The following is a 27,541-nucleotide window of genomic DNA, read 5'->3' on the forward strand; positions in this document are numbered from 1 at the left end:
CCCACAATTAAATTAATTCACAATTAAAATTTAAATTCACGAAAATAAAATGTAAATTCACGGAAATAAAATTCGTCACTAATACGAATGGGAAATACGAAAATTACATTAAAAAAAAAAAACAAAAAAACAAAAATGTCGGACGTCCAAGTTGGGACGGGCGACCTTCGCCACAGTGGCGCCCGTCCCACTCGCCCGTCGACGGGAGGGGCGAGCTCATCGCAGGGGCAGTCGGGACGGGCGTGGGCGCCCTTCCCGCACACTATGGCGCCCGTCGGGTCGCCCGTCCCCGACGGGCGAACGGGAAGGGCGCCGTAGAAGACAACCTAAGTATGATTTCTGTTACATATTAAAAGTTCTTATTCCATTTTTTTCCTAATTATGAAAAATCATTCTGGCACACATAATTTTATAGTAGTAAAAACTATTCCGTAGTTTATAAACTGATTTCACAATTAGATGGCTGATTTGGGCCGCACATAACAGAAATGGGCTGAACTGCAGACCAGATTTTAACCTTCAACCATATGGGCTCGGGCTGGAAAAAAAAGGAAATTATTTGGGCCGTATCAGTCCAAATTTTATTGTGGGAAAAGATACTAAAATGTATAAATAAAACATAATTGGAGCTCTAGATTATATCTATTTCACGTTTGATATACTATATCGAAACCCACAAAATCACATATAGTAATCACAAATTCACAAGACAAGATAATAGCAACTCCATCTAACAAAATTGATCCCATCTATAAATTTTTAGTTTGTACAAACCCTTTATTTTTTTATAAGAATTAAAGCTCTTCAATCAATGATTTGTAAGATTAAAGGTATTCGAGAAATTAGTAAATATTGTTTTTATATGTGGATAAACTATCATTCTAAGTAAACGATTTTTTATTGTTACGATTCAATCTTTATTTATCTTATAGTACTGTAATATTGTTAAAGCAAGTGAACGACATCTTAGAATTCATACTCTTACCAATTACCAGCTTTTATAATTCATGATCGAGCATGGACACTTGATACAAAATAAAGCGAAAAAAAGGAGGTAGAGTAGCGCAAGTTCTTAAGCACGTTGTAGGTTATTGTTCGGCGTTTATTCAAGAATTGAAGCTTCGTTTCCTAGCTAGACTCTGTCAATATAATATCAATAATATCACACGCTCGAAATTAGCATCTCATTATTGTCATCCGACTCAGTATTTTACTTTATTTGATTTAGGAATTTTATTGAAATAATCCTATCGAATTACGCGTTTTGTAGGTAAAATCCATAAAGCATCAAAGCACTATCATTTTAACATTAATGCATTTAACTACCACGAGTCATGTCACAAATTTTTTAATTTTTTTACACTATTTAATATTTATAAATATAGGGGAGTGTTATATTGCTAACTCATAACTTAATTGCTAACTACAATTAAATAATATCCATTAGATATTCAAATTAAGGGCTTAGATCATTAATCCCTAAATGTCAATACGATCAACGAAAAACGTCAATAAAGCCATATAATTAATTCCAATAAATATCAATAGGGGTATTAATGTCAATTAACTACATGTTTAGTTATAACTAACTTTTAAAAGAAATCCCAAAACTTTAAATTCATATAACATATATCAAATTAAAGATAATTTCATAAGGATTCCAACGATATCATACATGCATATGTTCCGACGTCAAAATTTGAAAAAGAATTCGAAATTTTTTCATTTTTTCGTACAAGCAGGAATGTCAACATACTATATAAAATATGTCAATATAATATATGTAGAATGTCAATATAAGCAATGGGTTAACATTCTTAAAGCATTGTGTTGATATTCTCAAAGTATTGCGTTGATATTTTCGAAACACTATATTGACATTTTTATGCAAAACCCTAATTTGGCGTCTTTTTTTTATCTTTTTTGATTTTATTAATAAAAACGAAAATTACACGTGACAAATTGTAGACCACACGTTTTCTAAAATCCTATGGCCTTAAGTTAGTTGTAGTTAGCAATTAAATGACGAGTTAGCAATTGATCGCTCCCTGTAAATATATATACACATTTTGGATGTGGTTAGGTGGTGCATGTTGAAAATGAATTGGTAAGAGATTTTAGTGAACATCGCACTTGATTGTTTTGCAGTACAAATTCCACTACTGATTATTCTTTTGTTTTTTTTCTTCCAATTTTTCTATTTTGGATAAGAAAGAAACGCATCTTGAATTGATTATTACGAAATTATGAGTCTTCATTTTTTGTTCAACCATACTATGATTGAATTCGATCGGTAATTTCACTATTATAAACCCAACTAAATACTGTCACAAAAATATTCATTTCACACTAGTGGTGGAATGTGAGGAGTGAACAACATTCACTACAAAAATAACACGCTTTTTATCATCAAAAAATTGTCAATTTTCCAATTTGTTGCTAATAGTATAAACTATAACAAGACAAGCAGACTCAACTCGAAATGAATAAGAAATTTTAATTATTTTTAAGTTCTTTTTTACTTTATTAGAGTTAGATTTTTTTTCTCACTATCTATAGCGCATCTATTACATTTCACTTTTATCACCAATTCCGCAAATTTAAGCTGCTTGTCATCACTGCCACAAACACAACCACCAACTGACATCGAGTCATATATCTTCTGCAATATGCCTAAATTGTTTCGTGTTGTTATTATGTGGGAGTCATGTCACGTCGAGTTCATGTCATTGTTGTTTTGTTGTCGGGTCAGCTTGGTTGAATCAACGCAAATACAATCGTGTAGCTAATGAGATCATGTTCTGTGCATGTTGTGTTCAGGTTTGAGTTTGAATTGAAGATTTTTTAAAATCGTATTCAGGTTTAATATTAATGGATTGGATTGTTATCACGTCGACTCAATAAATGACTCATCCCACACTATTTGTTAGCTCTAATCTAAATGTAAATAGTATTTACAAAATATTGACCCGTAAAAAACTAACATACCTACTTTACGAACATGATTTTGTCTTAACATTTGACTCCTAACAAAGTTTGGGAAATTAGTTGACCAAGTCTTCTCTTTACATATTATCCTTTTCTAGAATGCCTCGTTTTTGAAATTCCTGTCACGCGGAAACTGAAGACGTGTTTTTTCATCAAAGTTAACTTTTATGCAAATCCAAATCATCAAATTTTGTACTCCATATTATTAGTATTACATTATTTTGTTTGTATGCTAACATGTGTAATGATTAAGTTTGGCAATTTGTCACTCAATAATAATTACATTCCATAAAATAAAACGCACTTTGAAATCATATAGTATGTACTTAGACAAGTGAATATCGTCTACTAATCTCCAAACTCTATTAAATTCGATTTTTGGTTCAAGCATCATTTTTACTTTACAATATCAACCTTATTCACTACTCCCTATATTTGATCCTACAAGTTTTGCTTTGTTAATATGTATTTGACTCTCTCTAATGAAGTTAATGGCATATGGTATCACATAAATAGAAATGGTTAAAAGTCTATAAAATTACACACACAAAAAAGTCATTTTTGATTTGTCTCACATCTCTTGAAATTTGAAAGATAAATTACTAAATTCTAAAAAATTTCAATGGTTTCATGCACCAAATTTTGAGAAAATTGAGATGAATTTATTTTTTAATTTCTTAGGCTCAAAACGATGTCATTTAGTCATTCATGGTATCTTATTAATACAAAATTGCAAAATTTGAAACCTCATTAACAAATTTAGAAAGTCCCATAACACTCCGAAATTCAAAATTCGACCAAAATTGATGAATTTTCAATAAATCAATCCTTCTATACAAATTGATGATATTATGCCTATGTCATAGCAAGCATTTGGATGAAAATTCAATGGCCAAGATTGATCAAGTGGGGCCACCCCAAGTTTGGTAGACTAAACACTAGCAACAATAAAAGGGTAAACTTAAGAAACCAAGAAATTCATCAAAATCACTCAAGTTTCTATCAAGAGAGAGAAACCAAGGAATGATAGTGGTAAGTTCTTCCTCTTCTAGAGGACTTTGATTTCTCCCTTCATGTCCTAATCATATTTTATTATTCTTACATCATTATAATAATTTCTTCAGACTCTTCGCATCACTAAATTCTCCTTGCTTCTTTAACAAAGTTTTCTCCTTTTGATTATTGGTAATTTGATATTATTGCTTGGACTTTTTGATTTGTCTGCTTGTTGCTTTTCCACCAACCAAACCTCAAAATCCACGAATTTTTCATTGTTGAAAGGTTATTATATATGTGAAGACCTCAAATCCAATTCTGAACTCCTTTTTTAATTTAGGGATTTGCTGATTTTTAATTGCTGCTGATTTGATCATCTGAGCTTCCTTATCTCTGTGAACAGGTAAATTGATTATTAGATCCCCCCTTTTTAGTTTATAATCTGTGATTCTTTTGACTATTTTGATTGAGTTTGGTTTAGGTTTGCTTTTCAAGAAGTTAATTGACAATTATATGGAGATTCTTGTTCAATTTTGAGTTTTTATTTGGGAGATGTATCAAATTTCACACCTTTTCTTGCAAATTATTGCAGAAATTGTGTATTTGTTACTTTCTCCGTCCAATGCCAAGACTCGTCCAATGCCGATAGTCTTGGCATTGGACGTCATGAGTTTTAATGCAAAATTAGTAAAGTGAAAGAGAGATGAAGAGAAAAAATGAAAAAAAGGTACTACTACTATATTATTAATAGAGAATCGGTCTCGCCTCATTACAGAGAAAAACTTACCAGAAATAGAAAGAGACTACGTTTTGTATATGACCCAAAAAAGAAAAAAAAAATTATTATCTGTGTTTCTTTAGTCCAAAATTAAGAAATTTCATTAAGCATTTCAGTGGTTAGATGTTAGATAATGTGTTTTCATGTTAACAAAAAGTGTTTACTTGCTTCTGTTAATATATTCTTCCTCTTCAGTAATCATATCATCTGGAGGAACATCTGGCACCTTGTTGAGAGGAGATTAGTTTCTTACGCTGTGCAACGAGCTTCTTGCTGCTTTAGTTTGAATCGGGAATCGAACATGTCTTTGGTCGGGTCTGCTGCGTTGTATAGGAGCCCTGAGCTGTACTCACTGAAAGATGACAACGATAGCTCGGGGCTATCAACATCCAGTTTATACTCGTACACCAGTGACAGTTACGATCCGAAATATTTCCTCGACTCACCATCAAGTTCTGATGTGATAGGCAATCCATTTCAGTCCCCGTCTTCTCAGCACACCTCGTTGGTGGAATCAACGCACAACTCGTATCAGTTTGATTACGCCTCTGAATTGGAAAGTCCCCGTGATGTGGATTATGATGAAGATAAGTTGAGGTTGAAGCTTCAAGAACTCGAGAAGGCGCTTCTTGATGATAATGGTGCCGCCATGGAAATTGATAGTGATTGTTTCGACTCGCCAAAGGAATCTTCGTCCTCTGATTCTAATCTCAGCAGCACAACGAGCAGTAAGGATATGGTGATCTCCGGTCCGCTGTCTCTTAAGCATATGCTTCTCGAGTGTGCTGCTGTCGTCCATAGCGGAGATTTCAAGCGAGCATCGAGCATGATCAATGTTCTCAGGCAGCACGTCTCGATCCAGGGAGACCCTTCGGAGCGAATTGCAGCTTACTTGGTTGAAGCTCTCGTCGCTCGGATGGCAATGTCGGGGAAAGGCCTATACCGGGCACTGAAATGCAAAGAGGCCCCGTCATCCGACCGCCTCTCGGCTATGCAGGTCCTTTTCGAGGTGTGTCCGTGCTTTCGCTTCGGTTTCATGGCGGCAAACGGTTCGATTCTCGAGGCGTTTAGAGGTGAAAAAAGAGTTCACATTGTGGATTTTGATGTGAACCAAGGAAGTCAGTACTACACTCTGCTGCAAACGCTTGCGAAAACTCCCGGTGACCGTCCGCACGTGCGGCTGACCGGAGTCGACGACCCGGAATCGGTTCAACGCCCGGTCGGGGGCCTAGCAATCATCGGGCAGAGGCTCGAGCTTCTTGCTAAACAGCTGAAACTCTCCTTCGAGTTCAAAGCCGTACCCGCGGAAACCGCTCTGGTTTCGCCTTCCGCGCTCGGCTGCCGGCCCGGCGAGGCGCTCGTCGTGAACTTCGCCTTCCTGCTCCACCACCTCCCCGACGAGAGCGTGTCGACCGTGAACCTCCGCGACCAGCTTCTCCGGATGATCAAGGGCTTGAAACCGAAGCTCGTGACCGTCGTCGAGCAGGACGTGAACACGAACACCTCCCCCTTCCCGCAGAGGTTCGCGGAAGCTTACAGTTACTACTCCGCCGTGTTCGAGTCTCTCGACGCGACTCTGGCCAGGGACAGCCAGGACCGGATGAATGTCGAGAAGCACTGCCTCGCCCGCGACATCATCAACGTGGTGGCGTGTGAGGGGGAGGAGAGGATAGAGCGGTACGAGGTGGCCGGGAAGTGGAGGTCGAGGATGACCATGGCCGGGTTCACCGCGTGCGGGATTAGTCGGGACGTGCGGGGCGAGATCGAGAAACTCATACAGCAGTACTCGGATAGGTATAAGGTGAATGAGGAGAAAGGAGCGCTGCATTTTGGATGGGAGGAGAAGACATTAATAGTCAGTTCAGCATGGAGATAAATGGTTGTTTGGTTGGTTAGTTAGTTAGTTAGTTAGTTACTTAGGTTTATGACTTTATGATGTGTAATGACTAACTATGTGTTGCTTTTTAACTACCTATGTATTAGTTAGTTAGTTACTTAGGTTTATGACTTTATGATGTGTAATGACTAACTATGTGTTGCTTTTTAACTACCTATGTATTGCTTTTTATTTCAATGTAATATTATTGTAAATAGTGTTTCATCTCGTATTTTTATATCGACTGTGTTTTTGTGTTTAAATACAACTGAATCACTATTTGGGTCAAATAATAAGACGGTTTTTCATTCAATCAATTGAACGAAAGTTCGAGTTATATGTTATTATGTCTAGTCCCATTTGAAATGAGATTTCAAGTTCATAGTAGATCAAGTACGTATGTAAAATCTTAAATTTACATCAAATTTTAATCTTGCATGTTAGCTTTATTATTTTGTTCTAATTATCAAATTATGCAATAAATCATGTTTTTGGCATTGACATAGAGTAAATATTTACGTGGCAGTTGGCACTGTCGGGTGTCAAATAAACAACGTCACATTATAGGCAACGAAATCACATCTTGTACTAAATTAAATTCATTCGTTATACTACTATCTTCACTCTTTTGTTTCTCCTTTCTCGTCTTCTTCTTCGGTCTCATTCCGTCTTGAATATACACTATAATTAAACAAATGTAATTCTTCGATTTAATATAATCGATATCGTTCATTATCTACTACTATGTGCCATCAATTGGTTTAGTTGCAAAATCAAAATAAATCAATAATTAATGGTAGGACAAACCATATAACACCGCCACGTATTATATCTAAACCACTGATTTTTTACTCCTAGTTCAAGAGTCTTTAGGTTCAACCAACTAGCTCAACTAAAAAAAGAATAAAAGCCCCCAATAATAGCAGAGATTAGTATAAGTATGGCTGAGTGAAAGATGATTATAATGGGAATAAAACTACTGTAAACAAATTCTGAGCAGAACAAGTATAAGAAAATTCTACAATAAAACTTGGCTTCAAGGCAATCCAAAACTATATACACTCACATATTGGGGAAAGGGTGTGGGAGCTAAGGGGAAGAACTGCAACCGCACCGGGGTTTGGCAGACGCCTCAAATGTTGAGATGGCAATACAAGCACGTTCCGGTGGCCATGCGCCACTCCAGCTGTTTTTGCCCCGAAACTGTTAGTCGAGAAAACGCTGGGAATCACATGTATCATTCAATCAAGAAAACCTATGTCTTTACCATTTGCTTTCTTTGAGATTAGTACAACAACATGGAGGGAGGGATGCACACTCACAAACCATTTCTCTTCTTTTCTCACTATACGGATATCCGATCCCCAACCAACGAACTCACTCCTCTACGCTGCACAAACAGCCGTTAGTCCAGTGCCACAAAATTATGTAAGACTAGTCAAGGAGATGCTTTCCAGTCAAATTGAAGGTTATTGAAACCATTAACTGCACCAAGACCACCGGCAAGCAGTTGGTTGCTCATATCCTGCTGTTGTGAATTCATGCCCTGCTCTCGTGCCATCGCCATGGCTACTCTCCCATTCATGGAAAGGGAGTTATTAGCAAGCGCTGCTCGGATCCCACTTACCATGGCAGATTGGCCGATTCCGTTGCCCATACTCCCAAACCCTGAAACACCAGTACCAGGGTTACCATTAGCTACTCCAGTTCCTATGAGTATATTGCCCCCACTAACACTGCCATTGCTGCCTGTTGAGAACATTCCATTCACATTTTTCACATCACCACCCATCATCCCCAAGCCTGACATACCACCACCACCAAGCTGAGAAGACATCATCATGTCGTGTATAATTTTTTGGACGGAACTCTGTGAATCATTTGCATCTACATCACCAGAAAGAGTAGGTTGTGGCATTGAAATATTTGGCGAACTCGCAGAATTCACATGACCACCCGATAATGGACCATGTGAAGCCAGTTGTTGATTATTCGATGATGGCGGTGTCGAGGAATGGAAAGGGGATAGAGGTGGTTGAGACTGTGGCATGGTGTTTGAAGATCCAGGAGATGGCATTTGAACACTATTACCACCGTAAGGGCTGTTAATACTGGACATTAGATTTTGCTGCCGAGAATTCATTGAATTTTGATGAAGAAGGCCGACAATTGTACTGGTAGATGCCGTAGCGGTAGCTGAGTTCGCAGGATTATTAACACCAGGAGTACTAGCAGCAGAAGCAAGTTGTGTAGCAGCAGCCGCAGCAGAACTATCGTTGTTTGAGTTTTGACCTGTTTGCTGCTGTTGCTGTTGTAGCTGACTGTCAGGCTGTGGATGTTGTTGTCCTTGAAATCCAGGTGAATGATTTGTTCTTCGAGGAAACTTCGCCAGACTCTCTGTAGAGATAATATAACAATATTACATATGAATGGGTAAAAAAACAGCTTGGAATCCACAAGTAGACTGGGGATACTCTTACATATCATCGAATTTCATGCTTCTAAGTTATACTGACTTAATGAGAACAGTCATCATGAAAAGAATCATTCGAGCAAACAAGATGAATTATAGGAAACCCACCAGGTTATGAAATCAAGCTTACGTTGTATGATTCACTTACAAGCTTCCTAGATGATAAGAATCTTAGTACTATAAGATAAGCTTACCCATAGGACCTGCACCAGTTTCACGGCTATAGTCAATAAGATCCTTCATGCTATTGACCACTTCTGATATCTGCAATGTTGAAGTGAACATAAAACATCGATAACGGGAAGTATACAGCAGCAGCTTTAGCAAATAGCAAGCCTTAAGGAAACACAGAATTTAAAGCGGCTCAACTGAACTTCTACCTCTTCAATCATAAGACATGCAACTTACTATTGCCTCTAGCAGATATAGTTATAATTTTCAATCACGGGAGAATCTTTAGTTTGCTCCTAACAACTAACAGATATAGGGTGTTGATGGCCACTAGCATTCTTGCAAGTGTGCTAAGTAATTAGAGTTAAACTCAACATCTATTTTAACACTGAAACTGGAAAGGATTTGTTGAAAAAAGGCATATTACCTGCAAGCATCGCACATATCTCTTCGTATATCCCAAATCATTTACTAATGGAACTTCCAGAGCTTTGGCAAGCTGACGTGCAGAAGAAACAAACCTAAAAGGAAAAATTGCAGGTTGATTGATAACACATTTATATACTCCACTACAATATAGATGAAGCAGATCCCCAAGCACTATATTAGCAGTATTTCACAATAAAATAGTATAATGTCTTTCTCATAACCACAAGTTATAATTTCTTTGATGTGGACAAAATTGTTGATACAAAATTTGATGGGCAATTATATGAAAATTTAGCTCGATCAGCATTGGATTTTTAGATAAGGATGTCAACATAGAAGTTTGTAACCCTTGTTTTAGACTTGATTGATTGCATTAGACTAATGGTCAATTGGTGAATTTTTCTCGCTTCCACACTTCTAAAGCTCCATTGGTGACTGATGGAGAAATGAAAATCAACTACACATGTCCAATGAGAAACATTGTTGGACTGCCATATCCCAGACCTTGACCATTTACATGAGCTTCTCTAGTAATTACCAAAACTATTGCCAGTTTAATTTGAGCAACTATATCCGCATCACACGAAAATCAGACGTTTCAATTACTGACAAATAGTAATCAATTCCTATTTTAGCAAATTCTATCCCATTTTATCATGGTTCTATATGACTAGATGGTCAACACAACTTCATCTTTCCCACATGAGCACATAGTTCTTATCTACCACTTCATCCTAAGGCTTTATCATAACCATTGGAAGTTAGCAAGAAAAAGATGTCCAAACATGAGCTTTTGTTTGAGGTCTGGAATAATTCTGGAAAAAATTAGCATAGCAACTTAAGTAAAAACAGATAGCCTGAATAATGAAACCAGCTACCATCACGTATACCTTATAAATAGATGGAGTAAATATTACTCCGTATTTGTCAAGAAAATAGATAAATGATTTGCATTTAAAAGATCCTCATAAGTAATGTATCACAAACTCACATGTTGCAATTATTTTGTAGCTCCGAAAAAGAGGCACTAGTTGACGCATTTTGAGTAGCAGCCTGGTACTTTTGGGCAGCAGTGCCAAGTTGGCTAACCTGCAGTTCAAATATATTAAGTTAGGAATGGCACATTTTACAAATCCAGATATATAAACTGTATTTAGAATTTTTTTAATAAATGACAACAAGTCAACCTGAGGAATCAGCAACCTTCTTGGGATGAGCTCTTCATGACGCCGAGCACAAAATTCCCAGGAGCATATCTGACAAAATTATTAGCAGAAAAAAATGTGATTTCCGATATACTCCACAAATCAAAAGAAAAAAATGCAAGATCGGAAGCATTTATCTAACCTTGAGATCGGGAGAGAATACAATTCGTAGCTGACCATCACGAACAACACGAAGTTGCTCAAATACACTCTCTTGTATAGCTTTCGCATAGTCCAGAACAATTTGCCCTGCAGGATTCTGATACTCTCGCGGCATATCAACATACAGCAGTTCTTCTATAGTTCCACTTTCATATTTTATTTTGAATAGTCGGGGCAAAACCTCAACAGTTGCCTCTGGTAGTAGAAAACCAAAATTTTGTAGTTAGATATCATACTAATTCTTTCCTATATGTTTTACATCTCAATAATAATGCCCTCCCAAACTTATGGAAAGTAGGTGAGGGTGAAAATGACATTCATAAATAGATTCTTCAAAACAAAACCCAGAGATGACTGGGCAGACCAATTTATCACATTGGAAACCATCCAATAAATAATGTTGCAGAACCTAGACATGTACGCACCAAATCCACGACCAGGCTTGCGGTTGCAAATTTCACAATGCCAAACATCCTGCATGTAAAAAGATAGGGGCATATCACTTCAAAATAATAGATTACCAATGGCTGTAGAAGCTGAGAAGCTACAGTCAAGTAATTTTATAAATAATTCAAAGAGATTAGCTGATGTTTGAGTTCAGAAAAAAGTTTTGTTATTCATCAATCCTAGTGACAGTGTTCAAAGAACCAACAATGTCACAAGTTGGACTCAAATAGCCTAGGCACAGGTAAAATTCATCATTAGACCAGTAAAACCAACACACCTGAGGGAAAACTCCAGTAGTTTGGCGACCAGGTCCATACATTGAAACACACCACTTTTTCTTGGCATTGGGTGCAAAATATTCAGCTACAAATTTCCTCCAGAACTCAATGCTGTTGTCCTACAAAATAATGTCATGCCAAATCATCAAATGAAAACTTATTTTAGGCATTGAAATGGAGACTTTAGGCAAAAAAAATCAGCAGAAACATCTTACTTCAGGTCTGTGTTGTTGCTGATACATGTAATGTGTCAGCCTCCGAGCACACATTCCAGGCTCATAGACAGGTTTTACAGGGGACCTAACAGGCATGTTCTGTGGTTGAAACTGTTGTTGTAATGTAGATCTTTGTTGAGGCATAGCTTTTAACAGCTGCTGCTGCTGCTGAATTTGCATAATCCTCTGTTGATGCAAAATCTGCGCGGCAGCAGCAGCCTGAGAGGACTGTCGGGAAAGGAGGAGCTGTTGCTGCTGCTGCTGCTGCTGTTGTTGCTGTTGATGATGTAAAAATAAAGGATCTGATTGTTGGGGTTCCATCTTGACAGTCCCTAAGCTTCTCATACTTTGTAACTGCTGAGGTTCCATCTTCACTGAACTCAGAGTCCTCAAAGCTTGCAGTTGTTGCTGTGAGGCCTGCTCATTGGTCGTTTGTGGCTCTAGCTTAACATGTCCCGCACCTCCTAGGCCTGCACGCATTGCCTGAAATTGCTGATGCTGCTGCTGTTGTTGCTGATGCTGTTGCGAATTGGGCACAGAAAACTGTTGTAACTGCTGCTGGTTATGTTGAAAATTTTGTGGATCAAGATGTTGAGCTTGTTGCTGTTCTGGCAACATTTGGCTGCTGGAAGGGTTTGAGAATTGTTGCTGTCCTTGTCCGTGACCAGATGAGTTTGGATTGGCTGCAATAGTAGTTGAGATATTATAATAATATTAATAATTATAGTAAATTGTGATAGTAATATGTTATACTAATAACCATAATAATCATAATAATGAGAAAAAAGGAGTGTTGAATCCCATCCAATTTTCATTGCCAGGAAGTGACAGATTTGGGACTACCAACAAGTGCCCGTCGAAAGCTACCTGGACCAGATAAACCAGAACTTGAGCCTCCATTTCCAAATGACTGGTGAAGCAGAGAAGAAACGTTGGGAACATTCCCGAGCATATTCATGTTGTTGAACTGATTGCGCGGTGACACTAGAGAAGGAAATGCATTCTGGGAGGGCATCCCACCTCCTTGCCCACCCAACAACGAGGAATTTGATCTTAACAATGACGGCGGAACCGGCTGCGCTCCACCATGCGGAGGGGGAGGCCCCTGTGGCACCATGTTTGCAGAAACCAGCAGTCTATCCTAACAATAGCCTTAGTACTCCTACACCTAAATCACATCAATTAATCCAGAAACTGAACTTCCATCAATGCAAACAGAACTATAACCTAGTGAAAATATGGTACAATTTGACCACAGTTTAAACACACAACCAATCATTAGAAAAAGCTCTTGGGTGTTCTTTTCGAGCAAAAGCAACAGGATAAGCCTCACAAATGAGGTTCTGGGAGTATTCTATGCAAAATCCACGTCGATAATCAAAATCATCGAAACCAAAGAAGCTTGCTTTACTGGTGAGCATCCTAACTTCTGGCTCCTCTTCTATCCAAATTGCAGTCTTTTGCCAGCTATCCGGTTAATCTCTGCACATGAAAAGTCGAATCAGATTCTTCTACTGCATAAGCACATAGAGCAATGCCAAATTCAGGAAGTATAAGCAAAATCCTATCAAACAATTTTTTTAGACACAAGAATGACAAGTGTAAATGATAAGTATATATACTTACTTAAGCGAAAAAGGATAATTAAATTAAATGCATCAACAAACAAATTACTAACAGCAGAAAACTACAATCTCAGAAATTAACAAAATTTAGCGTACAATAAACGAATTGACAGCAAAAAATCGATCGAGCCCTAACTTCCATAGAAAAAGACAAACAACACACGATCTAAAGCCAAAAACGAAGCGATATTACCTAGGGTTCAAAACTCCAAACACGACACACACCGCGACAGGGCGCAAGGCACTCACACACACACACCGTTAAAACTCGATTACTGACACGAATGCGAATCACACAAGCAAACAGTTCACACACTCACATAAGCAATGATTCCAGCTCGCAATCAGTTAAATCCTCGTAATTGAAGCTAAAACACACAATATGTTCCCTTTCCAGCTCTTTCGAGCATCAATATGGATAAATTCAGCTTCCTCCTTCAAACGAAACCCCCAAAGTCAAGCGCACACAACTTGTGCGTTTCCAGTTTCTACAGTGCGTGTATCGAAAAAAGTCGTCCCCAAATCTTTCAGCGAACTAGAGAGAGAAGCAGACAGTTGATTTGAGCTCACTTTTTAGAGAGAGAGATGAACAGAGAGCTGAGTTTGGATGGGTTTTATTGCGGACGTCAAAATTCCATTTGATTGGATTGGATTTTTTCTCTCTCTTTTCCATTCTCTCTCTAAACGAAGTCAAATCCTCTTCCTAGCTTATGCCCTATGGTATGGATGTATGGGTATCAATGGCCATGATTTCATGATGCTGTATGTATGTGTCTAATGATTGCATGCATCATCATTATTAGCGAAGACAGCTCACCGGTATTTGCGTGATTACCTCTTTGGCCTGGTAATTGGATTAATTTACAGAGATGCCACTACATTTTTATTGGATGTGGGCGCGAATTGCATACTATTGTGGAAAGCTATATTTATAAGCGTGATTGTTTAATAAAGTTTTTATTTCTATATATATTGGTAGAGAATGATATTATATATTAGAATGAGAAATTTACTAAAAATAGAAAGTGATCAATTTACCGTCTAAAATAAATCAGATTATGACCGTGACTAGTGTTTTATAATTAAGAGGGAATTATACTTGATCTTTCACTTTCGCACATAAATTATACCTAATTTTTATATTATATTGTTTTTGTACCACATGATAAAAATAACCCTAGGTACCAAACATGTGATTGTTTGTTATGGAGAATATTTTTGGAAATTTTAAATGAATAGAACCAAATATATGATTTTTTTTCTTCCTTTCTTATTTCTTTTTTTCTCCTTTAGTTTATCCTTTTTTTCTTTTTCTTTTTTCTTCTTCATTTTCTTCTTTCTTTTTAGTATTTTATCTTCCTTTCTTATTTCTTTTTTTCTCCTTTAGTTTATCCTTTTTTCTTTTTCTTTTTTCTTCTTCATTTTCTTCTTTCTTTTTAGTATTTTATCTTCCTTTCTTCTTTCTTTTTAGTGTTTTATACACACATATAATTGCATTCATAATATAAATTAATAATAAAACACCTAATTAAATTAATTATTTAAAGTAATTAAATCAATTGAATGTTTTTAATTAAATTATTTATACTCATTTTAGGGTCGAAACACCTAACTAAAAATATTCAACTCTTTATCATTATGAATACAATTCACAATTTTAAACTTTGATTAAGACTATATTGATTAGCTATTACTAATATAATATAAAATAATAAATATTATTTATTAACATTACTACTAGTTTTTACTATTATAACAATAATATTATTATAATAATTAAATATAATTCTGATTAAATATATTTAAATGATATTAAAAATTAATTAATTATTACTTTATAACATCAAAGTAATAATATTAATATTGATTAATAATAATAGTATAAAGAGTGAGGAAAATGAGAGAATGTATTATAATATCACTTTTGGTACTAGTTTTGTCAATGCCCAAAATACCCTTAATAACACAAATGGGAAAATAAATTTGTTAAGAGGATATTTTGGAGTGAAAATTGCATCAGGTACTAAAAATGTGATTAATAGATACCAAAAACGATATAAAATAAAAATCAGGTACCATTTATGTGCGAAAGTGAAAGATCATGTACTGTTTATGTAGTTCACTCTATAACTAGAGATCAAGTTGTTTATAAATCGAGACTTGATTCAGTCTGATTCGCATCTTTTGATCAATTGGTTAACAAACTGCTTTAAATCAGAAAAACTTATGGATTTATTGTCAGCCGTCAACCAATTGAATCATTTTTTAATTTTGCAAATATTATTTATAAAAGGTTTTGAATTTGCTTAATTAGTTTTTATATTTTGACGCGTGGCCAATTGAATCATTTTTTAATTTTGCAAATATTATTTATAAAAGGTTTTGAATTTGCTTAATTAGTTTTTATATTTTGACGCGTGGTCAAGTTGTAAACACATCTATCATACCAAAAGCATTAATTTTTAATATTTTTATATGATGTATATTATAATAGAGGCACATTATGGTCCATAAAGCAGATTCTGTCAAAAATCAAAGCAAATATCAGCCATTGGATTCTTAGATTGGATGGTTGTGATCATCATATCCGAGCTACATTATTGCACTAAAAGCGTTACATTATTAACTAGACTACATTATTAGACTGCACAATCTACATCATTAGACTAAAGCGCGTTACATTATTAGACTACACGATCTACATTATTAGATTACACGTGGCATTAATCTAACGGTTACATTACAGGATCCAATGGCTGAGATTTGCTTTGATTTTTTACAGAATTTCACTTATAGACTTGATCACATCCCTACTATAATAATTATTATATATGAGAAAAAAAAGTTATGTATTTTCAGTTAAATGTATATAAAGTAGTGTATTTTGGTTTGACAAGTGATCAAACCAATTCGATCGAGGAAAACATGCTTGACAAAACAAATAAAATTACTTGAAAAATGGTTAACTTTGGAAAACGTATAAATTAATTGTAACTGGGGACCTAAACCATTCAAAAGTTTCGATTAGGTACATATTTAATGTATCACAATTAATTACACCAACTCTATGTAGTTTAGAATTGCTACATTACTAACCTATATTTGCTGATTATCCCCATGCTACAGTAGATTCCCATCTAAGTTCGATTCTTTTTACTACATATTAATTTATTACATCACTTATTTAGCTAAGTATGCTCGAATATATTGACACAGTATAGATGTGTGTATATGTAGGTATTGGTTATACTACCAATTACTATATTGTTTTTAAAATGAGAATACATAACAATCATAATGCAACTGTATTTACAATTAAAATGAATTATCCATATCAATGGGTTATACCGCATAGTTATGGTAATCTTGAGGTCACGAATTCAAACTCCATCACCTATTAATAGACTTTTGGCCTCAGTAATAGTTATTTTTTCCGTTTTTAATTTACATTTGAGTAAAAAAATTATTGAATGGATGTATATATATACGCATTAGATAACTATTTATAATTATAGAGATGAGTAGTATTGAATGATTGTTTTCTAGATTATCACATCATTCATTATGTATGTATGTTTGAATTCTTGGTTTCACTATTATAAAATGGCATGCTTATAGCGTTGATGGTGTGTCATGTTTGGGCAAAGAGACACGTGTTTTTTTTATTTGTGTTTGTTACAAAATTGAATCTAATAAAGTTGATCACATTATCTTTCATATACTATTAAAATTGTCTTTCTGATGCTCCTTTAGCTATATTAGTTGAGTAAGAGTATTATTATGTTTCAATTGATTCTCCCCTATCACATAATGATCGAACACACCTCTAGAAGGAAAAGTACAGTAATATTTGATTTTGTTTTTACACTTCAAGTTTCTAAAATAATTTTTAAAATTGTCATAATCTTGATTCATATTGATGGGAGAGGGTAACTGGGTAAGTATGTAAAAGTATTTATCCTATAGGTAGCAATTATCACGGCTCGAACAAATTATTCTCCGTTCACTTTTATGACTAATGTGACTCGAATCTCAATAAAACTGTGTTGCCTAACGCGATAATATACGTTGAAATTTTGAAATATACTAAAGGAAAAAATCTTACTATTCTCATTAAAGCACGTCTATATATTAGTAGTATGTATATTACATAAAGTGGGGATATGATAATATGATCATATCAATTGATTTCTATATCAAGCCCACGGAATAAAGTCCTTCAACTTAGACATTAAAAACTTTAAAGCTTGTGACACCAAAAAAATTATAGCCAAAAATCTAGGCATACTCCTAAATTGCTAAATAAGGGGCAACACCTCAGCATGTATCACATGTTATTTGTCCATTTGGTGAAAGTACTAATGCATATTCTTTCATTTTTATTGACGTAAAATGAACCTTCTCCCCTAAAAAAACATGAAAGGAATAAATTTGAATATAGATATTAATTGAGCAAAAAATTAGTGATCCAAAAGTACATTATTACATTGTATATTTAGCCAACCACAAATATAGAATTACAGTCACTGTTGGTACATACTAGAAGTAAATTATTCAATAAACTTTCTAATATGGTACTACTTACTTTGATAATCAATACTGCCTTCGTCCCTAAAAGTTTAGCATAGTTTACCATTTCAGTCCGTCCCTAAAAGTTTGACACACTTTCTTTTGTTATTATTATTTTTAGTAGGGGACCTCATATTTCACTAACTCATTCTTTCTCACATTTTATTATAAAACTAATACTTTAAAAGTATGACCCACATCCGACCAACTTTTTCAACTCACTTTCCATTACATTTTTTAAAACTCGTGTCGGAGCAAAGTATGTCAATATTTGAGGGGGCAGATGTATGAAGAAAGAGTTCATCAAATAGTCAAATAAGAGTATATCAGTAAATGAGTTTATACAAATAAAATTGTATATTTGGGACATTAAAAAAACAAGAACAACAAGCATAATATAATTTAGAAAATTAATGGATTAATAGTTTCTTATTTCCCTTATTGAAATTAAAACTAGTTTCTGTGCATTTATTATCAAACATAAAACATAAAAAAAAAAAAAAAAATTACTAACAAATAAAATGACAATACTTAAATTTCCTTATTATTGATATGGCTGGATGCCAAAGAATACCCTAGCCAGATATAAATGAACATAAAACTAAATAATAATGCTGTATAAAGAAAGAATATACACATGATTTTGTATTAATAAATAACATCATTTAACTAATGCTAATGCAGATGTTATCCACGTATGCTTTTTCACCACAGCATGCATGCATATGCAAACCCATCCACATGCATTGATGGCAATTGACGGAGTGGGACACGTGGCATTGAGATCGACGGAAAAGCAGAAACCGTTAAGGGAAATAACGGCCGTGAAAAGCTATATATTTGGCTCTGCTGACAGTTGGGTTTTGGCTCTTAACTGGTTTCTAAGGGAGATTCTCTCTCTTATTTAATATGGCATTTGGGATCCGGTTGCCTGTCGCTCATTCCACCGCAATAAGATGCACCCTCATCGTTTAGCGTGCATGTGGCTCTGTTGTGATGATTGGGCAGTTTGAGTGGCTGAAAATCTCAACCAGATAGAGCTCTGTCGCACATGATCTTGGCCGTAGATTATCATTATCTTTCCCATAATGGCACTGTTTAATTTTTTTAATAGTGCTTCAATATCAGATGAGAATAATTTGAGTTTTATATGTATGGATGACATTTTAAAAATTTTGGTGAGAGTATCAGGTATATTAAATTCGATAAATAAAAAATAGGTTAATTATCCATTGATACGACGCTTCATCTCCTATGTTAGATGTTCAAATTGTACACATGTAAATTTCTTTAATTAATATCTTGAAACCATAATTACTTTCATATGTAATGTTCTATAGTCACTCCACGCAGAGAAGTTTTATTCTAGAAAAAAAAAATAAAATTAAAAAGTGTCTTAAATAATTACTCTGATCATGTTCCAAAGTAGACGTTACAATTTTTTTAGTTTGTTTAATTATATTTTCCTTTTTGGAAAAAATTATCTCACATCATATTAAAATATATTTTCACCTTCCATTTAACATATTAAGTATAAAATAAAATTTTCTAAAATCTCAGTGTGAAATCTATTATTAGAGTAATAGTGTTTTAAAGTTAGCTTAAATGTTTTTTTTTTTATAAGGCTACATATTGGGCCTAAATATTTCGGTTATATATGGGTCGAATAAGTATTGAAAATATGCACACACATCAGATCACTTTAGCCCATTAAAAGTCCCTATCACTTTTTTATTCCCCTTGTCCCAAAAAATTTTTAATATTAAATTCACCATCACCTTTGACAAAGATAAAAAATGCATGGAAAATTATAATAAGTGTGTGAGTTGTGACTGTTACTTCGGCAAATTTCATTTTAAGTTAGTTTACCTGAAACAAGTGTGTTATAAAAAAATGAACGGAAAATTATAATAAGTGTGTCATAAAAAAAATGGAATTCAACAGGTTGTATCACAGTTGACAGCGTGGAGTTGTGGTGATCTTGAACTCATGAGATCAAATCTGCTACCTGCTGAGAAATTTTCGGTCTTAATCTGCAAACTTAGTCAAAAATGATTATCGAGATTCGGTACACCTGTAGTAAAAGAAAATGCATAGAAAATTATTATAAGTGTGTCATAAAAAAAATGCATGGAAATTCAATGGATAGATCAATACCTTTGGTATAGAGAAATTTTAAATTATTGGACTAATTATTTATGTTTATAAATCAACATGATAATTAGGGATGTCAATCGGGCCGGCCCATCGGGTTTCGGGCAAACCCTACTCGGGTTGCGGGTCAATCGGGTGCGGGCTTGCCGGGTTGTGATTTTTTTCGGGTTGTAAAAGTTCGGCCCTAACCCTAAAAGCTCGGGTTTCGGGCTAGCCCGTCGGGTTAATCGGGTTGCTACCGATAAGGTTAAGGCTCGAACAATCCAATAAATCGTGATGAAAATTAGTTATATTTATAAAATATAAAATATTTAATTATGATAAATTTGATATATATGCTTAAACTCAATCATAAAATACTAATATTTGTGATATTTCGTGAAATTTTAATGCATGTTAAATTTAAATATTCTTCTAGTGAGATTAATTTATTTAACAATTATTATATTAATAAAAATTCAATATATAATTTATATATTTACCATAAAATTTTTATTGAAAGTTATCTTTTTTTAGTTATCTATGTCGTAAAATTAGTCAACGAAGTGTCAATTAGGAGTAAAAAAATGAAAACTATAAATTTTACCGGGTTATCGGGCCAGCCCATCGGATTTTCGGGTCTGGCCCTAATGAGTTGCGGGCTAATCGGGTGCGGGCTTATCGGGTTTTATTTTTATCGAGCTAGAAATTTCTGACCCTAACCCTATAAATTTAGCGGGCTATTCCGGCCAGCCCACGGGTTGCGGACTACATTGACGTCCCTAATGATAATAGTCATAAATAAGCTCCCAACCCGTGGTCTAATAATAAAATAAAAAATGTATGCAAGTTATAGTTAAGTGCCAAAAGAATGTGTCCACTGTCCGCTATAATGGGACGAAATGAATAAATAACTAATAGTACTATTGTAGTATTTAATTTTAATTTTTTGAAATGTAATTACCTAATAACTTTGTACCAAAAATGACTATATTATAGTGAGCTAAAAGAATTATAATAAAAATATTTAATATTTCTCTTCAGTTTTTATATTTAAAAATAATTACGCTTTATAATTTTGATACATGTAAATATTGGATAGAATTGGTAAAGTTAATAGAAATTGACATAACATTAATAAGTACTATCAAAATTTAAGATAAAATTGATAAAATCAGTAAAAATCTGGAAAACGACAAAAGATAAAAAAGTTGAGTAGTTGGATTCAGTGCAAAAACTAAGGTCAATTGTTTGATTATACACACAAGAAAACCCAATTAGTCTTGTTAGCGATTCCAATGCCGATTCTTACCAACCATTTCAATCGAACGGCCGGAAAGACGTCGGAGCTCCGGCGGAAGATGCAGAAGCCCCTCCGTCTCCGGAAATGGGATGGCTACATCTATTGTATACAGGTGAACAAATTCCGTTGATTTTTTGGCCCTCCATGCCCTCTATCTGTTTGACGAAATGCCCAAACGTCGATTTTGTTAATAATGCCTGTGTCCTGCTCTTGATTTCCTCATTTGCTGTGTGCAATGCGCTCTCCTGAATTTACTTGGATTGCTGGTCCCTTGTAGTGTTGAATTAATCTATTCTGTACAAGTTCAATCCAATGTCTGCTCTACGAATTAGTGTAACTATTGTTTGAAGTGGCGATGCGACTTGCTATTTTAATATCTCTCATGTTTTTGAATGTGGATAAGTTTGATTTGATTAACTGAATAAAGTTTCGAATTACTGTGAAATATGATGATCTTTAACACCTAGGGAGTGTCTCAGTGCTTGTTCTCAGCTGCAAAGGAACACATAAGTACTGTGGCAGTGTGGCTTATGTCGGATTTTTTTTGTAGAAGTCGTAGTTTTAGTAGTAGAAGAGTTTGCCGTATAAAGAGATATGCTACAGATAACTTATAAACAAGATGATTAAGATACCTGTGAGGATTGTTACTCGAACAGATATAACACTTCCAAGTGTAGGTAGAAAAACAAAACAATCATGGATTTCTATCACGACCTTAGGGGAACATAGTCTAAACAATCATGGTTTGCTATCACGACCTTTGGGGAACACAATGTAAACATTTCTTTGTCTAGTGTATTCTAAAAGTAGTGAACGCAAACGAATTCATTTGGGGGGCTATTGTTCAAAGTTCATATATGGGGTATATATATATTTTAAAATGGATTATTTTGTTTGAGGGCAGGGGGGGCTTCAGCCCTCCTCAGCACCCTGGCATATTATTTCAAGCAATCCAACAGAATTTATGGAATCCATCCCATACCTTGTTTTTTTTTGGAGAACAAATCATCTGTATCTCTATTTTAATTGGGAACCACACTCAAGAATATAAATTTTCAAGCAGTTCAGAAAGAAAAACTAATTGTAATAATCAACCATAACTCGCATTTTACTAACTAAAAATGAAAATATAAAAATAAAAGATATTTATAAAACACTAACTATGAAATATAGAAGAAAAGTTGAAAAGGTTGATAGTGGTAGAGATATGGTACACCACAGCTTGGTATATAAAATAAAAGATAGGAAAAGAAAACAAAAAATAGTACTCCCTCCGTCCCGGAGTATTAGACTCACTTCTTTTGGGCACATGATTTAAGGAATTGATATTTAAATAGTTAAAGTGGAGAGAGTAAAGTATGAGAGAGGGAAAAAGTAGGGAAGAGAAGAGAGAAAAAAGTAGGTGGAGAATAAAATAAGATAGATGTTTTTTGCTAAAAAAGGAAATGAGTCTAATATGTTGGGACATCCCAAAAAGGAAAGTTGGTCTAATACCTTGGGACGGAGGGAGTACCAGCACACAGTTTCTCTTTGTCAAAATATGTGATTCTTTTCACATTTACAAAATTACTTCCATATTGGCCCATGGTGCTATGAAAACAGGGTTCGGATGGAACTGAGTGAATATAAATCTGGCATTCAACAATCTTAATCTGTTTTGTAGTTAATGATAGCGTCATAGAAAATGTAATGGATGCAACAATGGGCTGAAACTGGCCCAAATCATTGATTATCAAAGCAATCAAGTACATGCATATTTTCATCAGCTACATTATAAATTTGTGATATATGTTGCCTAATGTAATATGTTTAGAATTAGTAAGGTGATTGCTTCTCATTGCTCAAGATTGAGTACTCTACCTCATTCATGTGTAGTCCTATTAGTCAACTCTAATAATGTAATCCATATTATTTCTATTATTTTCTCATACGTTCTGCTTGCAGTAGATTATCCAACTAATAACTGGTGTTTGGTGTCAAAGTAAATTCTTATGTTCGTTAATCAAATACACATATGCGATAAGTTAATTACACAAATGCAATAATAAGAAAATAGTAGATTACAAAGGTGGCCAAGTGGCTTCTGAGAAGCTACACACGTAAATTTTTTCCGAAATAGAATAGTTGAAAATAGCATTAATCACACCTTACTTATAATGCTTGCATACGTAACATCTATCATAACACGTCACAAGACCTTTATGGCACCCACACTCACAATCACTGACCCTACAATCATATACGTGTGAACGAGTGAGTATCTTTTATTAAATCAACTGTGATTGTAAGGGATTATTACAAAACATAAAGATTAAGAAAGCCAGGTGGCTGTTAAGCGATACCACTGGCCACTTGTTCCAGGCCAATCAACTTTACTCCATGTAACAAAAAGGATTATTGCAAAACAAAAAGATTAAGAGAGCCAGGTGGCTGCTAAGCAATACATACAGGACAAAAAAAGACAGTAGGATCATTTAATTTTGTAACGTACGCGCACTAGCTTGCTTGCCCAGCGCCTATATAAGAAGCACAGGTTAGTCCATTGTCTATGCTTCTTCAGAGTAAATATTACTACTATAAATCTAGTGGCCGGAAATTTCTCAGAGAATAAGCATATTTCTAAGGATTTGGAGGCCACAGTTGCCTTTTTTGTGCAGTCTTCGCCAAGAATTATTTCCTTGAAGGTAGATCTGTCGTTTAAAGAATTTTAGTTACATAGCTATACACAAATGAAGAAAAAATTGCATCTTTTTTTATATATTTTCATGAAGGTATAAACTTAATTAATGGTTTAGTTTCTCCATTGTGTAGTTAATGACAATCGATAGATTATATGTTTTATATGACTGCATGTTGAAATTCCATGGAAGGGAAAGAAGATCTGGTATGTTGATGTTGTTTGTGAAATAATTGTCCGAATCAATGATGTTCACATTAATGCTTTAGCAAATAAAGTAAGAGAAAAAGCACAAATAACTAGAGAAAAGTAAATGTGGAGCAATCGCTGAAATTGAGATTCTTGATTTTATTTTGGAAAACATTTCTGAGTATTTTAAGTTCATGTTTTTGGTGATGTTCAAAATGATGTTGCACGGATTAAGTTCATGAAGCATTGTTCTTTTAGTTGGAGTGCTTGGAATTAATGGTGTCGCAGATGCGAGTGTGGGACTTTTTCTTATTCCCAATTTTTTTTTGGATTCTTCAATTGTATGCATGTTTATACTCTCCTGCTTGTATATTTCCAAATAAACAATTTAGGGATCAGTCCTTTACTTTTACTCATTTTCACAATCAGTTTTAATGAGTAACAGTTGATAATTTTTACATTTTAACCCTGTTTGAGTAATCACTTCTGTCATGTCATACTTTCCTAGTATTTTTATTTTACAAGTTGTCATAAAAAACACCCCATTATTTTCACTTCTGTAATATATTTTGTTTTGCATGTATGTGTATATAAAACAAAGACACACATCTAAAGTGCACATATATTTTAGTTCTTCGTGAATTCTTGAGGTCCTAAGCAAAATGAGATGAATTTGATGCCAGTTTTCTCAATAAAATTTGATGAGTTCAAAAATTTACAGGTCAGCATTCTCTGTTCTCAGTCAAGCTTTCCCAGTTGCCTCAAACATGAATTCAGACCGGACATCCAACAACTGCTTCTGGTCGATGGGGGTGGATGATGCTGCATCAAATGATGCACACACATCTTTGAATTGGACAAGGGAGGAGGACAAGGCATTCGAGATTGCTCTCTTTACCCACTATAATCATGCTGATATGTGGGGTAAGATCGCATTGGCAGTTCCTGGGAAAACAGTTCAAGATCTAAAACTTCACTATGAAGCCTTAAGTTTGATGGCTCTTGAGTCTGGCAAGATGCCTCTGTCCATTTATTCGACAAAAGGCGATGTTCTAGAAGAGAAGAAGCTGAAGTCACAGCAAGCGACACGAGAGTCTTCTACATCTAGAACCGGAGAATTGCTTCCTGGAAATCTTGGGAGAGCAGCAGCGCATGCTGGAACCCAACTGCTGTCAGGATGCGCAACGGTCGCTTCAGGTGATGCTTTCGGGAAGCGCAGGCGCCCTAAGAAAGCTTCGAGGACCGATGAAAACAAGCTGATGCTGGGGGCAAGGTATCCTAGTAAAAAGAATGCTGTTGCACGTAACGAGAGCCAATTGCTGCCCGGGAAGCTACTGTGGTCCGGGTACCCTCATGAAGCTCAAAAGGATATCGGGTATCAACTGCTGTGTGGGTACCCTAATCAACTGGGCCTCCCATCTGGCTCACTCCCGACTACTTCATATGGCACAGGTGCAGCAATGCAGGATGTTGACGAGCTTGCTGATGGTCGATTTGATATCGGTTCTAGCACCGATATTTTGGATGATCCGGATCTCTCTTTGTTCCCTTATTTTTGGAATTGAAATGGTTTCAAGGAAGTTAATACATTTTTCTTTCAGAAAAGCGCACTTTTGATGGGATGGTTTGTAATAAAGTTTGCTAATCTCTACAATGTTTCATCTTCTTTAATTAAGTTCTATGCGTTTGGTTATAGCTTACTATTTCCTATCTTCACCTTCTTTTTTGTTTTTGTTTGCTTAGAGATTATGGTTGAAACAAATGGGAACATGATAGTGAAGTGTAATATATAGATTGCATTCATTATTCCATTGGTTATTTTTTGATGAGATTTGTTAATATGGGGATCAGATTCATTATCCCAATTGTTTTTTTAATAAGGTTTGTTAATGTGAAGATGATGTGTTGATGATATTTATTATTCCATTTCTCTTTTTAATGATGTGTTAAAGGATTCTCTAATGTGAGTCCTCCACAACACCTGCTACTATGCACATAACTACACTGTTTCATTTTTTTTTTCAATATCCTTCTATTTTTAGTATATATGTACAATCCATTATTGTAATTATTTTTGTGTTCCGAATACCCATACTAGTTTATTATTGGACTTATTTTTATGTGCACTAAAATTATACAGTGTTTTATTCAAATTCCTTTTTAAATTTTATAATCCTTACAATAATAAAATAAAAATGTCATGTAAATAATACTCCCTCTGTCCCATTAGAAATGCAACGTTTTCCTTTTTGGATTGTCCCACTAAAAATGAAACGTTTTCTAAAATGGAAACATCACTCTCTCTATTTTTCCCTCTCTCTTACTTTATTCTCTCTTCATTAACTCACAAACCAACACTTGCATAAAATCCTGTGCCGGAAACCAAATGTTTCATTTTTATTGGGACGGAGGGAGTATAATTGTTTGATTTCAATATGTAAACAAATAACTCGTCTTAGTTATGTCAAATTTTCATAACTAGAGCTCATTGTGATCTTTTATTTTTATTTTTATATTATACAATAATTCATTTAATTGTAGTCAGATCATGGATTTTATTCTTACTCAATCTTTCTTTTTTTTTTTATAAAGAAAGCAGGCTAAACCTAAGAAGAAAGGAAACTAACGACAATAAGAAATGCCTAACCCTTTAAACCATCCTAACCCTCGTCTATCAGTTTACAATATCCTTAAACAATCCTAACCCTTTACATAATGCATATAAAGGAATATGAATAAAATACAACACAATTTTAGTGCACGTACAAATAAATTATTAAAAAAATTTAGTTATATGAACAATAGAATAGTATTAAAAATGTTAAAAAAATAAACAAACTAGAACAACTAATTTTATTAATGCAACAACTATTTTTTATTAGACCAGATGCCAAAATGAAGAGGAAATGAAAAAAAAGTGATGAAGAACCAGTGCCGTCATCAATATTGGTGCATGTAGAAATGAGTTTAATAGAAAAAGATAAATGGTGCAGATTTGTGCACATCACCTACTGCTATGCACAAAGC

The 27,541-nt window shown here is 34.8% G+C and overlaps 3 protein-coding genes across 8 annotated transcripts; 2 read left to right on the forward strand and 1 right to left on the reverse strand.

The window, feature by feature from the left end:
• Positions 1-3,963: 3,963 nt before the first annotated feature.
• On the forward strand, positions 3,964-6,863 carry LOC125222605 (scarecrow-like protein 1). The gene is made up of 3 exons (XM_048125310.1): positions 3,964-4,020; positions 4,325-4,387; positions 4,958-6,863. The coding sequence occupies exon 3, from the start codon at positions 5,064-5,066 to the stop codon at positions 6,636-6,638; it is 1,575 nt and encodes a 524-aa protein (XP_047981267.1). The 5' UTR covers positions 3,964-4,020; positions 4,325-4,387; positions 4,958-5,063; the 3' UTR covers positions 6,639-6,863.
• A 720-nt stretch (positions 6,864-7,583) lies between these two features.
• LOC125219080 (transcriptional corepressor SEUSS-like) lies at positions 7,584-14,282 on the reverse strand. Of its 5 annotated transcripts, none has more exons than XR_007176079.1 (12): positions 13,964-14,273; positions 12,886-13,500; positions 12,019-12,701; positions 11,803-11,922; positions 11,504-11,552; positions 11,059-11,273; positions 10,899-10,967; positions 10,703-10,800; positions 9,710-9,803; positions 9,306-9,375; positions 7,961-9,035; positions 7,584-7,841 (listed from the first exon to the last, which is right to left on the reverse strand). XR_007176079.1 is itself a non-coding variant. In XM_048120946.1 (12 exons), exons 2-12 carry the CDS (start codon positions 13,133-13,135, stop codon positions 8,077-8,079), a joined length of 2,184 nt encoding a protein of 727 aa, XP_047976903.1. In that variant the 5' UTR covers positions 13,136-13,500; positions 13,964-14,282; the 3' UTR covers positions 7,584-8,076. The 5 variants fall into 5 exon arrangements, 2 of the variants coding, with proteins under 2 accessions (XP_047976903.1, XP_047976902.1); XR_007176078.1 differs by having other exon boundaries at positions 7,584-7,859; XR_007176077.1 differs by having other exon boundaries at positions 7,584-7,824; positions 7,906-9,035.
• A 7,314-nt stretch (positions 14,283-21,596) lies between these two features.
• On the forward strand, positions 21,597-26,217 carry LOC125218215. 2 transcript variants are annotated; one of them, XM_048119844.1, is made up of 2 exons: positions 21,597-21,760; positions 25,236-26,217. In XM_048119844.1, exons 1-2 carry the CDS (start codon positions 21,738-21,740, stop codon positions 26,077-26,079), a joined length of 867 nt encoding a protein of 288 aa, XP_047975801.1. In that variant the 5' UTR covers positions 21,597-21,737; the 3' UTR covers positions 26,080-26,217. The 2 variants fall into 2 exon arrangements, with proteins under 2 accessions (XP_047975801.1, XP_047975802.1); XM_048119845.1 differs by lacking the exon at positions 21,597-21,760 and adding an exon at positions 23,098-24,332.
• The last annotated feature ends 1,324 nt before the right edge of the window (positions 26,218-27,541 follow it).

This window comes from Salvia hispanica, chromosome 4, assembly GCF_023119035.1.
Source record: "Salvia hispanica cultivar TCC Black 2014 chromosome 4, UniMelb_Shisp_WGS_1.0, whole genome shotgun sequence".
Classification (NCBI taxonomy): domain Eukaryota; kingdom Viridiplantae; phylum Streptophyta; class Magnoliopsida; order Lamiales; family Lamiaceae; genus Salvia; species Salvia hispanica.

What these genes read in the sequence shown, in the direction of transcription:
- LOC125219080 (XM_048120945.1), bottom strand. Translation starts at nt 13,135, where the DNA reads ATGGTGCCACAGGGGCCTCCCCCTCCGCATGGTGGAGCGCAGCCGGTT. An exon ending in TTCTGGTTTATCTGGTCCAG is followed by an intron (nt 12,702 to 12,885) that starts GTAGCTTTCGAC and finishes CTACTATTGCAG; the next exon opens with CCAATCCAAACTCATCTGGT. An exon ending in CTACTGGAGTTTTCCCTCAG is followed by an intron (nt 11,553 to 11,802) that starts GTGTGTTGGTTT and finishes TTTTACATGCAG; the next exon opens with GATGTTTGGCATTGTGAAAT.
- LOC125222605 (XM_048125310.1), top strand. Translation starts at nt 5,064, where the DNA reads ATGTCTTTGGTCGGGTCTGCTGCGTTGTATAGGAGCCCTGAGCTGTAC.
- LOC125218215 (XM_048119844.1), top strand. Translation starts at nt 21,738, where the DNA reads ATGGCTACATCTATTGTATACAG. An exon ending in GCTACATCTATTGTATACAG is followed by an intron (nt 21,761 to 25,235) that starts GTGAACAAATTC and finishes AAAAATTTACAG; the next exon opens with GTCAGCATTCTCTGTTCTCA.